We start from the raw sequence: 14,812 nt of genomic DNA on the forward strand, positions 1-14,812 counted from the left end.
TCCCTGGCAACATGCTCCAATGCTGGTAATATTTTAAGAAATTAAAATATTTATTCTGAAGATTTTTGTGGCGGTACCAACACATCAAACTGTATAAATGATGCACAAGACAGTTAGAATATTCCATATTTACTCAAAAACTCAGCCTGGCATATTTGATATACTTGGGAAAATTGACAACAACCAAAAGGGCGCAGCAAAGTTCAAAACAGTCAAAAAAGTGGAACTAACTGAACTTCTGCAGCATCTACTTTCAGAAAAAACTGGTTTGTCGTTTTCAAATGAGTTTAAGGTTTCATAATAATGAAGTTTGTCATGTTTCTGACATGTAGAACATTAAATACATTCAACAAAGCAACTAATCATAAACTTGGTAGATTTACTTTTCCTAACAGCTATAGTATAACTGATAATGCTCTAATAATAACTGCAGTTCGTCCCATTCTTAATAATTCCACTACATTTCCCAGGTTTTCTTTTAATTTTAGGTTCTTTCCAAATTCCCTGGCTACATGCTCCAATGCTGGTTATATTTAAATAAAGTAAAATATTTATTCTGAAGATTTTTGTGGCAATACCATCCTTAAAACTTTATAAATGATGCACAAGACCTCTAGAATATTCCATATTTCTCAAAAAAATGCAGCCTGACATATTTGATAATGTTGGACAATTTGACAACAACCAAAAGTGTTTTGAAAAATCAATAAAAATGGAAATTCTGCAGCAATTAATGCAGCCAAGTTGCATTTATCAAATGAAAGTGGTTAAAGAAGTTTCAGTTTTCATAATATAGTTTTTACAAGAAAGTAAAATATTTATACTGAAGATTTTAGTGGCGATACCATCACATAAAACTGTATAAATGATGCACAAGACATGTAGAATATTCCATATTTCTTAAAATAATATAGTTTGTAAAGTTAGAAAAATGTGCCAAGTGAGAGCAGCAAAGATGAAAAACTTTTTTTAAAAGGTGGAAATTCTGTAGCAACTAATGCGGACCAGAGGTTTTTATCATTTTATCAGTTTTAGAGTTTTTACGTCATGTTTCTGACATATAGAACAGTAAATACATTAAACAACTTATTCCAAACTGTGTAAAATGTACTTTAGTTGAACAGTTCTAATACAGTTGATGAATCCACTAATAATAAGTAGAACTCATCCTGAGACCACGGCTGACACTAGAAAGTTCAAACTAAAAAGCTCATTGTGAGGCTGGAGTCAAATGAAATGGGTCAGTACAGCATCTTATTTATAGCCCGGATCACACTGCTGTCCATGCTCTTTTTCTCCCGGCACAGCGAGAAGTGATGCAATCAAATACAAACCGCACTACAAGTGGCTGCTAATGCAGTTCCACTGTAAGGCCACGGGTCAGCTCAGTCCTCGTGCAGGATGAAGTCACTGTCAGTTCACTTTCGATCTAACTCAAAGCTGCAAAGTATTTCATTTTGTATCCCAGGACTTGTCTCTTTAAAATGTTCATACAGCCTGTAACACGAGAACTAAAAGCAACATAAATAACTGATCATTACGCTGTTTCACCTGAATGAAAGAACGAGTCATCAGTGAGATGTATGAATGGGAAAAAAGAAGAAAAAAACTGAAAAACTTTGACTTTTGTAATAAGATCATCCACAGAAATAAACACAATGTTACTGTTGTAGCAAAATCACATCAAATCTTTAGATATTTCATAAATAAGTGACCCAGTGGGATGAATCTAAAGGAGATAGTGAGTGGCAGTGTTCTTGTTCTTCTATCTTTGCGGGGACCTGTACATTTTAGTCCTTGACTCTGAGGACATTTTGGAAAGATGAGACATGTTCTCACATATTTTCCTAACTTTTTAGGAATCAGGGTTGTAGCTAAATCATTTCAAATGTTAAATAAATATTTTATAAAACAACATGCCAGCAGGATGAGGAGAGGTAAGCTTTATACTGAGATTGTGAGTGTGTTGTTCTTCTTGTACTTATATCAGTGTGGGGACCAAATTAAGTTTTAGACCCTGAAATGAGGACATTTTGAGAAAATCAAGACATTTTCAACTAAGATCAATTATAGAAATATGTGTTGTACAACACTGATTCTAAAAAAGGTTGGGATGATGTGTAAATAAAAACAGAAAGCATCAAATTCAGAATGGGTGTATATATTTTCATAAGTTTGAGCATTAGATATCTTGTCTTCCCACTGTAGATTTAAAAATTTCAGCATTTTGTCTTTATTATGGTTTTTTTTTTTACATAATGTCCCAACTCTTGGAATTGGGGTTGTTGCTAAATCACATAAAATGTCTACTAGATATTTTATAAATAAAAATCCAGAAGGATGAATCTAGTCGTGAGTGTTGTACTTCTTGTACCTCTATCGCTGAGCGGAAAATCAGGACATCTTGAACTAGGATCACTTACAGGCAAAACAAAAAAAACCTGAATGTCAGCATTGCATTAATCACATAAAATGTTAGTGTATTTTTATAAAATGGCATGGATCTGAGGGGAGACAAGCATGCAGCGAGATTTGCAGTGTGTGTTCTTGCACTTATATCTTTGTGGGGACCTATGTCAGACCTTGGAGAGTTGGAGGTCACTTATAGAAATGAACTGAATGTTAGTGTTGCAGCTAAATCACATAAATCGTTTGGATATTTTATAGAAGGAAACATGGATCTCAGGGGAAATTCGCAGTGTGGGTAATTTCTTGTTCATCTGTCTTATGAGGACCTACTAAAGCTTTAGATCTCGAGTTTGTCGGAAAGATTAGACAGTTTTTGCAAAATAGGGATCCTTTTTAGCGAGAGAGTAAGGACATTTTTGGAAAGCAAATATTTTTTATTATTATTCGGAAAGAAATTATTGTTTTTGGAACATAAAGATATTACTTATTTTAAATAAACATTTTTTTGGCAAACTTAGGACATTTCTAGAAGTGCAGGACCATTTTTTGAATGTTTTTTTTACCATTTCGTTTTTTTGGAAGCCAAAGACATGGTTTGTTTCTTCTCCTCATACACTTGGGTCTAGAGTTAAGGTTAGACTTAAGTTTTGGTTATAGTTGGGGCATGCACTTTGTCAATTAAGGTCCTCACAAATACAGTACAAACACATCTGCATATGTGTATGGAAGGAATTACGCATATTGTGTATTGAGCTGACATTGACATTGTTCTTGTGGTAACCAGTGAGCCAAAAAGTAGGCCTTTCATCTTTCTTTAATTAGTTTTCATTTATGTGCATGGTTTATTGTTTTAAAAAATGTTTATTTGGCAATAATTAAGCTTCACTGTCTTTTTGGCTCCATCCATCATCAGGGTGTGTGTTTCTGTGTGTGTGTGTGTGTTCATGTGTAAAGTGTTATTGACTGTTAGCACCAGAGGCATGTGTGTCTGTGGACTAAAGGGTGTTCTGGGGATATAACATTATGCAGAGAGCATCTAATGAGCATGATGGGCTTTAATAAGGTAAAGAAGTCAAGTGTGCAAATACCACGGCCTTATTGTAAAATCAATGTTGCACTCAGCAGGACGCCGAGCTGGTTAAGTGAATTAAAGCATTAGTTTAAAATTTAAAAGAAGGAAGCTCGTGTGTAACATCCACTAAGGCATTACGCTCCTGTCAGCAGAGACTGTAAAAGTTCACTTTTAATTATTCACTTTTTAATTCAATTATATATCACTAAATGAAATTAAATGATGATAAATGAATCGTATCTAGAGCCCTGGTGTTAATGCCTCCTGCCTCTTGCTCAGTGCATCATGGGATAACCTCCCGGGGGAAAGGGATATGAATAATGAATACTATACAAAATACTAAATATTTTAGTTTTTACATCTTAATCAAAATTATTAGAAAAGTTCCTCTAATCATCAGTTCATACACACCTATCATGTGCATTTAAATCTCCCATTTTGTGATAACATACAATTTGTATTTCGTAAACAGGTGACATAAAACAATTATTTATACACTGAAAAAAATGTTTGTAGAAGTTACAGTAAAACACTGTCAAATTACATCAGAAATAGGGCGTAAAATTAAAAATTGTATGTCACCATAGTTGAAACTTTTAATTACCGTAAATCAAAGAATAGCACAAAACCTTTACCTTTTTCATTCATAAACTGGAAGAAACACACAGTTTTGCTGTAAAAATATAACATTTTCATGTAAAATTTATGGAGAAATACCATGGTGTGTTAGTGAATAAAACAGATTTTTTTTTACTGTGTATATGTATACATATTTCATAATATGCAATTTTCCACAATTTTCTCCTACAAATAACTGGGGGAAAAAAAATCAAATTAAAGAAGAATTATGCTCTCGAAAATACATTTATTTAATTCTGGCTTCAGTACAAAGTGGATACTGGAGTTTCATATGTCATGTTAGTCACCCTCATGAGCTGAATTTGAGGCTCATTCACTCTTCATTGGACTAATTCCACTGAGTTTGTCTTATGTGTTTATGTGTATTTGGTGATTTGGTTCGCCCATGGATGGGGTGCTCTCGCCATTGGTAGTGGTACTTTTTTGAGTAAAAGGCTGCTGACTAGAAAATGGGATGCAAACCTGTCCTCCTTCAAAAGTCATGTTTTGTACGTCCATTGATCCACCGTGACCTTCCCTCTTTAACTTTTACTGCCTAACAAGAAAATGAGACTTTCTGTTCTTTATTAGTATGTTATTTATTGGGCTACCATTTAATTGTGTCATTATTTCCTTCCTGAGAAATGTTTCTATGGGATGTTGGATTGGGCCGTTAATCTGTCAGGGAATGGTCTACCAATTATTGAGAAAAAGATCATTTATTTGATGAGTTAGGTACCGCTGTAAGAGCGGATTGGCTTTGCTTTGACTTTTTCTGGAGTTCAGGTGCACATTTCTTATGGTAATTTTAATGTAAATTGAGGTTGTTAAACTAAAGACTGATTCAGTAGTTTTCTGCAGAAAGGACAGTTTATAGATTTGTCTATTGTCAGTCTACTTTGACCTTTAACCTTTCTTTTTCTTGGGTGTTTGTATCACTGCCAGCCTACTGTTGCAGATGACAAATTGCTTTGGATGTGAAACTCAACAACTCATTCAAAGACTGTTGATGTATTATGAGTACAATCCAATCTCTCATTCATCTTTCCGCCTGTCAAAACTTCTCTTTCTCTCATTGCAACGCTGCGATCTGATTGTATTCATCACTTTCTCTAAACCACATTTTACCCTTTCTGTCTTGCAGCCTGGCAGCGTCGAAAGAAGCTGCGGCGAGGAAAGCTGCCTCCCCGATGCCGCCCTCCGAGTTCCTGGACAAACTCATGGGCAAGGTCTCGGGTTACGACGCCAGAATTCGACCGAATTTTAAAGGTAGGCGCTGCCGCCAAGACTCAGTCGGATAAGACAGGAATGTAGCCAAACGATATCCTGAAAATGGTAATGTGTTGTTTTCTGTATTTCACTACCTTCTCTGAATGCATTTTTAAGGGTTTAGTCAAGGTTATCTGCAAGAAAGGTTTGTATTCATTTGTGTTACTTACAAAAAGAAGAAAAGTTGTTATTTGTGTTTAATCATCTCAATGTTTTTGGTTTTTTCTCAATCTGTCGATCTCTTTCATTTGCCCTTTGCAGTGCTCGTCAAAGGTAATTCTGCCCAATGCTCAACCTGCTAAATATAGATTTAAGCTATTCCAGGTGTTTCGACCGAGCCCCATTTCCCTTTTCTTTCTTTTTCCTTTTTTACAAAACCCTGACCCTGCACTTTAAGCCCCAATCAGACTGTAAAGAACCCTCCCCATAAGATATTTTAGGCTCTCTAGTTATCATGGTGCTAGTTGGCTACATTCCTTGGTATCCACACAATATCCTGAGTGCTTGTTTTGGTGGTCAAGGTAATGTGCCTCTCTCCCACTAGTGTGCTGCCGAATATGATTTCAATGATGATGATGATGATGATGATGATGCTGGTTATGATGTTAATATAATATTTAGTGACCTCTCCCTGAATGGAAGCCCCCATAAAGACACATGTCAGAGGTTTCTATATTAAACTTTCCTCACATTAGGGACATTAATAAGTTTTTATGACATTAGAAAACTGGGGCAACCCTCCATATTCATTAAAGTGTATGAATAATACAACAAGTTCAAGTAATTGGAACAGACAGAAGTTTCAGTGCACAATCACAGAAACAAAGCTGGAATTGGCCCGAGTTTCACCTTGTGTTTCTTTTTTTCCCCTTTTTATTAACATATGACTGATTATTTTCATTAAAATGTTACATTTGAGCCTTGTTGCATGTTAAATACTGACATATCTTAGTTTTCAGAATGGATGTGAGTAATTTCTATTGTATATTTAGTTCAGCAGGTCATCTGTGTGTTCTCAGTGTACAAAATATTAGTACCCTTGTAAAATACCACCTTCCTGTGTGTAAATCTCCACTATAATCCAATGTATATTCTCATTTTTACCTCTTTTATTATGATATATAATATATATTATATCATATAGTGACTGATTCCTTTTTTTACACATAACTATCACAAGGTGTCTCCTTTGACATCTTGTGAAGCTCATCCGTTTTGGCTAATTTGATTTAGTGATTTAGTGATTATGATCCTCAAATCCCTCTTTATACTTTATTCTTTGCAGCAGATTTAAGAGGTGGAATGAATAGGTGTCCTGATGTTTTGTACACAGAATACACAGGCAACCCGACTGCTAGAATGTGCAGCAGTGAACCACAGCTTATGTTTATGAATGCTGCCATGGAGCTTTTTCTTCTTTTTTTTTTTGCTGAGCCCATAATGGCATAACCCATTATATGGTGATCTTTGTAAGTGGGATATCGCAGCTCATGCAAGGTAGACCTGGGAGGGGTTGGAGGGGTTTAACTGTGACTAAGTGTGTATTATTAAACCTGCCGTGGCTGCAGAACAGCCGAGACTGCTCGTCTTTCCTGACCTGCCAACAATTTGTTCCGGGTTGTTTTTGTGAGGCTTCGTCGTCGTCGTCGTGAGTCAATTCTGGAGACCATTTCTATTTTTTAAATTTGATTTCTCCTCAGCGCTGGTTGGCAACAACCCAGTGTGATTTACTGCGACTAGTGCTGCATTGACCTTTTACAAATCAGGATTTAAACAGGCCGACGTGACGGTTATTTGAATGAATGGCTTTTGTGTTTTTTCCATTCTTCTAATGTGATGTCATAAAACAAAGTTAAATGCAGATGAAAGTACTCTCTGGCAGTGTGTTAGGCACACACATAATGATAACAATCATCCAGCTCACGTCAGCCAACACGTAACCTAAAAATAATTAAAATTAATGTTCTAAAGCATGGATTATATTTTCTGCCACTGTGTTTTTGAGTTAACGTGCATCTCTGATGAAGACGTACACACTCAGAAGGATGAGCACATCTTTTATGTAATGCGCTAAGCTAATTGTGTCAGCAGCCGATGTTAACAGACAGAGCCCGATGTGAGTTTCTCGACTCTGTCATGGCTGTCAGGTCGACAGAGTGGCATAGCGTGAGCTCTCTGACTTTTCCTTTCATGCATTTTTTTAAATGTGTGTGTGTGTGTGTGTGTCCCCGACTAGCTAACTACACCACCACATTAATCACATTCATGAAATAAACAGCTTGACAGCTCGGCTGCTTAATAAACTGTGAGGGGGAAAAAGGAACAAAAAAAACCTGACTTGCACGGCATGAGAGGGAGTCAGTGAGGAGGGGGGCAGAATGGACGACTGCACTCGTGCAACTGTTCTAAAATGTCACTAGTATAATAATTATACTAACTGGAGAGATTTTTAAAAATTTAATAACATTCAATTTTGCAGAATGATCCTTGACATTATTTGTGACTCAAATCACAGTAAAATTAAATAAAACCAAATTTTGAGAAGAAACCTCCAAAGAACCCTTAAGGGGCCCTGGAGTCCCAGTTTGAGAGACCTGGTTTAATATGAGAATGGGATATTGAACACACTCAAATACTGTGTTAAGACTAAAATGCCCCAGAATACACCTGAACTTGGGATTCAAGAACTCCTTCTGTAATGGTTCAATAGAGTGCTGCAGGAAACCCAGAAATGAGTTAGCATATTTTCACTTCTGGTTCACTCGTCTCAAAGTCAAGGGTTTGTTGTTTTTATTAGCATACCTGAAATAAGGACTGCACTAAACACAAGCTTAGTTCAATGTTTTGTTGTATAACATAACCTATCTCAGCAAATACCTGACTCAGGAATTTTGTATCTCAAAAAAGGCAGTTGCTAACAAGTGGCTAAATGAAACTACAGACTTTTTCGATGACATTAAACATTAGTGTCAGCTTTGTCTCAATGATGGCGAAGTCGTATGACAGTGAGTTGATATATAGCTTAACATTAGCTTTTTACTATATTAACTTAGTGATTGCATCTACGCTTAAAAAAATCATGTTGTTCATAAGTATGACAAACCTTTGTTTACAACAGAACTTATTTTCTGCAGTAACCCAAAACCCTTTTATCTTGTCGAGGGAACCAGGGTGATGCTAACTTCTGGGTTGGCTTACAGAAACATCCTGCACCACTCTATTGGAGAGGTTCATTGACCTCTATGAGTACTAAGTATTACCTGCTTTCTAGCAACGTTCTTGCGTAGTTGGAAAGTAGGATAGCATTTCACACTTAAAGTATGTCATAACCTACTAGTACACATTAAAAAGGAAAGAGCCTGACACAAAAAAAGCTGAACACTTCTTACCTCTCCATTTGAAACATGAGCTAGAAAAGTTGCTTGCTATTGAGTGAGCTCACAAACCGCTCACAAACTAAGTAGTGTGCTAGCTAGTTAGCAAGTTATAAGCTTAGTAGAAAACGTATTTATACCCCAGCATTCATTCTGAATCTAGAGGAAAATGCAACCAGTCCTCCAAACCATACAAGCAAATAGGTTGTTTGTTCCTAACCTCAAACACAGGAGCTTTTTCCAAAATTAGCATCCTTACCGGTGGCAGGAAATCAATATGTCGTCATACCTATTTGTAATAATCCCCTTTTAAACACATTAACATTGTGAAATTGTCACAGTTTTGTTACATTTAGGGAACAAAACGACTAAGGTTAGGGCAAAAAAGTACATGGTTAAGTGTTACAAAACATAAAAATGTAAAAAAAAAAAAAAGTCAACTGAATGCATGTAACTCCTGTAAGAGGTAGTTACATTAGTGACATAAATCACATTATTTCAAATAAAACTGCTCACCTTTTTTCCCCCCACATGGGTCAAGAATGTCAGTCTCTTGGGTCAAAGTTGCGTGTTTGTGTAACCCGTCTACCTCCCCTTCCCACCCTCCCTACTGTTACTGTGATGCTCCATGTCCTAACTTCCCCCTTTGCTTCAACAAATATGTAACATCGCTTCCGCCTTGGCGTACGTTGTTATCTCTACGGCCACTCGAGGCCAAACTATTCATGCAAATAGGGGTCGCGTTAAGCTGCTCTACAAACGATCCATGGGGTCGTTTCTTGGGAGATGTGATGTCACGTTTTATAAACCTCCACCCTCACAGTACATTATAGTAAGGAACAAATGGAATGTCATGTTGCATTAGAAAATAAAAACTTGTTCCCTAACTCTGTTAGGAATGGTGGAATGTTTAGACCAGTAGAGAACTAAGGGCCTCGTAATCCGCCCGGAATGTGGAATGTTCTACTAAATGGCTCCAGCATGACGGTGCAGCTACAGTAGTTTTCCCCTCCGCCTCCACAGACCTCATCAAATTAGCACCAGCCCTGCTAATTTGACTATGCTGCATCAGTGGATGGAGGGCGGGGAGGGAAACAACTGGGAAGGGGAGGAGATGAAATTTGCCGCAAGCTACAAATGTGCCGGCATGAGAGGAAATTACACTGATCATGACCTGGGGTCCACTGTGTGGGCAAAAAGCTTCCGATTGATTTAGCAGGTTCCTCCGTTGGACAGAGAGGAGAGCAAACACTCCTGACACATTCGGGACAAGCCATTTATAATCCATGAGTTCATCCGTTCTCTCTTACCGCTTTCTCATTCTTTTATTTTCTCCCTCCACTTTTTGTCTTTTCTTCCATCCTTCATTCACTGACTCATTCATGTTTTGTAACCCTGCTTCTTTTTGTTCTTTTTTTCTCCATAACTCACATTTTAATGTCCCTTTCTTCTCCCCCTACCTCTTCCCTCCCTCCTTCTTTATTTCTGTCTACTTTGTTTTGTAATCAATCTTTCATTCTTTTTCAGTGTGTGCAGCTGCTTTATGGCTTCCTTCACTTTCACATAAATCTTTCCTCCATCATTTACCAACTCATTCCTCTTCTTTTTTCCTGTATTGTATTTTTAATTTGTGTGTCCTTCCCTTAACACCAGGACTGCCAGGGCTCGAGCACAGGGTTATATAAAATTTGATTGTTCATTTTCACAGACACATTAATAATGCATTTTTTTGATGAATTACTAGTGATTATGGTAAATAAAGAAAATATCACAGAGCGAAGAGCCAGATTGGCAACATTTTCTATGTCCTCTGCATATTTACAGTATTAATATCATTTAAAAAACAATATAGCAATATAACTTGTAACATGCTATATTGGTGCTTTGAAGAAGCTTTGTAAAATAAAACCATAATGATAAATGGATGTCTTAAATCCATTTTTCCATGTTGAAAACAGTCATTGTTGTTGTTAGCTTTCCCTATCCTCCTTTCCTCCGATCACTATAACTAGCGCATCAGCCAAAAATAGCCTTTATGTAATAAATAGTGTGCAGATTCTTTTTAAGAAATGCATCCAGGATGCATTGACCTGCAAAATTTAAATAAATTACCTTATTTGGTGCAGAAACAGCTGTCTAAATGACTCCGGTGGCTGTTGCATACCAGGTTCTAGGTTTAAAAAAAAAAATCATGTGCTGAAAAGCTTGTAGATTTTATGTTCACAGTTATTTTTAACATTATAAAAACCCAAATAGTCTGTCAGAGCGTCCTGGTTGTTCTAGTGTTAAATATAATCAATTCATTCTGTCATTATTTGTTCCAGCCTTTCACCCTTTTATATATATTTTTCATTGCTGCTCACATTTCTCACTTCTGAAGTGTTTTTATTGTCCAGTCTTTTCTTTAAACATTTTCCTCTTGCATGGATGAAAGACAAGGTCATTAGTCCAGTGATCGCCCCATGCATTCGCTCTCCTTTGACCTCCCTCCCTCCCTCCATCCCCCCTCCCTCCATCCATCCATTCCTCGGGCCTCCTCAGTATTCGAGTCTTGCTCACCGATCTCACTGATTCGTGAAACAAATTGGACTCCTTTGACCCAGTTGACCAGCTGGGCAGACAGAAGTCGAGCTCACAGAGTAGTAAGAGGACATGGAGACGTGGAAGAACGGCGACGCCGGGCCTTCCTAATCTACTCGCCCTGCTAATAAATGGCCACACGGCGCTGCACAGATAAATGAGCGTGTATGAGCAAGAGACCGAGATAGGGACTTACAGAGAGAACCAGGTGTGATTGTGAGTGTCTGAGTGTGATTCCTCTTGTGTCTGAGTGTTTGTGTGAACACTTGATGAATGGCACAGACTCCAGCTGTGACTCCCCTCTCCCTCACCGCCATAACCTTGTCCTTCCTCATCACTCAAGCCGAGCGGCAACGAGGACGACGACCGCCAGCGAGCTTCTGGTTTTAAGCTCAACCAGAACGAGCTGCTAGTGAGCTGGCTTTCTACCGCCGCCACTACTTGACCCCCCCTCCACCCACCTCCATTTCCCTCTTACAAGCCGGGAATCGTCTCCTGAAAAAGACCCTTAACGCGTCGGTGACCTTAAATTCAGCGTGCACCGGGCTGTGTGGGTCTGCAGGTTTTCATCTCCAGCTCTCTTGAGCAGCCTCTGTGGCTGCCTTAGCTCGGGGTTTGCTTCTTTGGATACAATCCCTTTATTTCATGCTGCTCCCACGGTTGGTTTGGCAAAGCTCCCTCCTTCTCTCTGCTCTTAAATCGCAGTGATGATCAGTGTAAAAAAAAGAAACCACCACTGTGTCACTATGCTTCTGAGCTGAATGACGCCCTCTGTCTCGTCTAAACGAGTGGACACGAGTAAATATACAACGTACGGCAGTATATTTACATGTTTGGCTTCCTCCTTTCTCCCCCTCTCTTTCCTCTTTCTCTCTCTCCACAGCTGGAGTACTTGTTACTACACAATGCTACACTACTCTATGCCACACTTTTGTTGTACTACACCCTCCCTGCTCCTCTCTGCATCTCCTTTTTCTCCTTGCCAGGGTTGAACGTGCCGAGGTGGGACTGTAGTTATTAGCTGTCAGAGCTTGACGTTCATTTGGTGTTATCAGCACTTGTTTAATGGCTACTTAATGGGATTAATGGGCATAAGGTAATGAGCATGGGATGGAGGAATGGCTGCGGGGGGGAGGAGGTGAAGGAAGGAAGGAAGGGAGGGAAGGTAGCATTGCAAACTGACTCTGCTTACGACAGGAGATTGGAAAGAACTGCAGATGGCAAAAGTGCAATCCAGGGTTTCACGCTGCAAACACAGAGTATGTTTCCACTAGCTTAGCGGCAGAATATTGATGCTAACACAGTTCCCACTGGGCTTTAGTATTGCTCTGTTATGTATAACACTTAAAGCACACTTGAATAAGCAGCTCAGAGATAGAAACTGTAATATCTACTCCCTCCTCCTCCTCTAATTCTATTTTTTTTCTGAGAGCTACTTTCTACAAGGATGCAAACACAGAAATCTGCCAGAGTGGAGGGACATCCTTGCCCAGAGGAAGGTCTCGTGGCTCTTTTAGTATTCTAGGTAATAGCCCTATCCTTTTCCAAGCCAGGAAATTTGGATGGGGACTATATTGCACAGAGCGAGGAATTTTAATGTCGTCGCAGAGGTGACTCTCTCCTGAGTTATGACAAAAATATTGATCACGCTTCAACGTCTAGCGGGAGGAGGTGGAACGGCAAGGGCAGCGAAGAGAGGAATATTGAAGAGGGTAATGGCAAAAGGCAGCCAAACGTACGAGGGCACTCAAGACGGACTGAAAGAGAGACTGATAGGAGGGCGGGGGAGAGGAGCGGGCACATGAAAAGAAGCAAGGATGTTTGCACCGATTGTGCAGTTGAAATCCATATAAATATATATATATATATATATATATCCATATATATATCCATATATAAATATAACGGCTTAAAGAGAAATAATCAGGCTGATAATTCGAGTTATGTCAAATGTGTTGTCACAATGAATGAGCTCCGTATCTCTTCAGTCATATGGTTTGCTATGAATACCTCACATCATTATTGTTTCTTCCTGATGTAAAGATAAAAACATGGGATCTCTTCAGCTCGAGGCGATTCTGAGCTAATCTGGGAGGTTGACGGCTACATTACTCTGTCTTCTTCCTCTGCAGTCCACTGGTCCATGGCTAATAAGTTTATAAGGAGGGGAATACTGCTTTATAAAAGGCCATTCAGTCCTCCTGTGGAATCCCATCACACCTCTAATTACCAGCTTGAGGAAAAAAAAAACAGGTTTAAGCCCACTGTATCAGTCTGAAAGGCCTGATGGAGAGGTTGACGCATAATTGTTTACCGCTGTGACACAATCACGAAGGCGGAAAGCTGCTGTTTTCAGGCTCGACATGGCAGACGTGTCTAATCGTCCGCTCATGCAGGCAACCTGGGAGTACACCGGAGACAGGAAAAAAACATTTAGGGAAAATCCCTCTACTCATTTAACAAAAAAATAGCATTGTTTTCCAACACAAAGGCGAGGCTGGGTTTTTTTTCTGTTGTTTTTTACACCTCCCCTGCAAAGCCAGGAGAATTGATTCTGCACAGCGCTAGTAATTAGCTCGCATTATGAGATCCCTGCTGCCAGCAAAAGCAAAGCCCAAAAACCAAAGCTGCTGTGGTTTTAATGCCAGGATCAGGTGCTCAGATGTTCGACAGGCTGCCTGGCCGCGGGGCTAAGCCCGGGCTTAGCCCTGACACAGAGAGATTGCCGTGCGCAGAAGAGGGAGGAAAAATTGCCTTTCATGGATTCAGGCAGATTATAGAGTTTAAGTCACCTGTCTACAACAGTTCATGGTCACGACGAATACTTTCCATCTATCTTAGGAGCCATTTCCCTTTTTTTTCCAGCCTGACAATGACAGATTACAATATCGCTCCCAGACTTCTACTCGCCGTAGTTGCCATCCCTCACAATGGCAGTTGTCAAGTACAGCAAAGCAGGCCGGGACCGCTATACTCAGCTCAGTGCGGTTTGGAGGCAAAATAGGACATCAATCAACAAATCTGAACTATGAAAGGAATGAAACTCTTCTTTATGTAGTGGTAGGACTTTTTTGGCCTCAGTTCATAGTTCACAGTATTAGAAGGAGAATGAAGCTGTTGATTTTGATGAAACTCCAAAGGCTGCTTGGTGACATTTCTAACTTCTGTAATTGCAAAGTATCAAATGAGCTGTCAAACACACAGATGTGATCAAACGTTTCATGGTTTCTGAGCAAATAATGAAGGTTGTGAGTGAGCTGTACACTGGTTGACCTTTGCACAAGAATATTTCTGGATCCTGTAAGGGATTTTTAATTTACTTGCAGACGTAAAGGGCGACAGATGAAGTATTGTAGGGTTGGTTATGAATCTGATAATTAAAGGAACGTAAACGTGGTCTTTGTTTTTTCCAGATTAATCCGATAAGGCAGTGTTCTCCAATGATACATGACTCTTATGTAGAACTTTCCGGGAGTGAAAAAAGGGAAAA

At 38.9% G+C, this 14,812-nt stretch overlaps 1 protein-coding gene across 4 annotated transcripts in view; it reads left to right on the plus strand.

Annotated features, from left to right (window-relative positions):
- The window catches only part of glra1 (glycine receptor, alpha 1), a 139,375-nt gene that overhangs the window by 28,612 nt on the left and 95,951 nt on the right, over positions 1-14,812 (plus strand). For 2 of the 4 annotated variants that reach the window (XM_059345836.1, XM_059345837.1), the window contains exons 2-3: positions 5,244-5,368; positions 5,630-5,641. In XM_059345836.1, the coding sequence (XP_059201819.1) occupies positions 5,244-5,368; positions 5,630-5,641 (137 nt within the window). The remainder of the gene's footprint in view (positions 1-5,243; positions 5,369-5,629; positions 5,642-14,812) is intronic. The other 2 variants (XM_059345838.1, XM_059345840.1) reach the window with 1 other exon arrangement.

This window comes from Centropristis striata, chromosome 12, assembly GCF_030273125.1.
Source record: "Centropristis striata isolate RG_2023a ecotype Rhode Island chromosome 12, C.striata_1.0, whole genome shotgun sequence".
Taxonomy (NCBI): Eukaryota; Metazoa; Chordata; class Actinopteri; order Perciformes; family Serranidae; genus Centropristis; species Centropristis striata.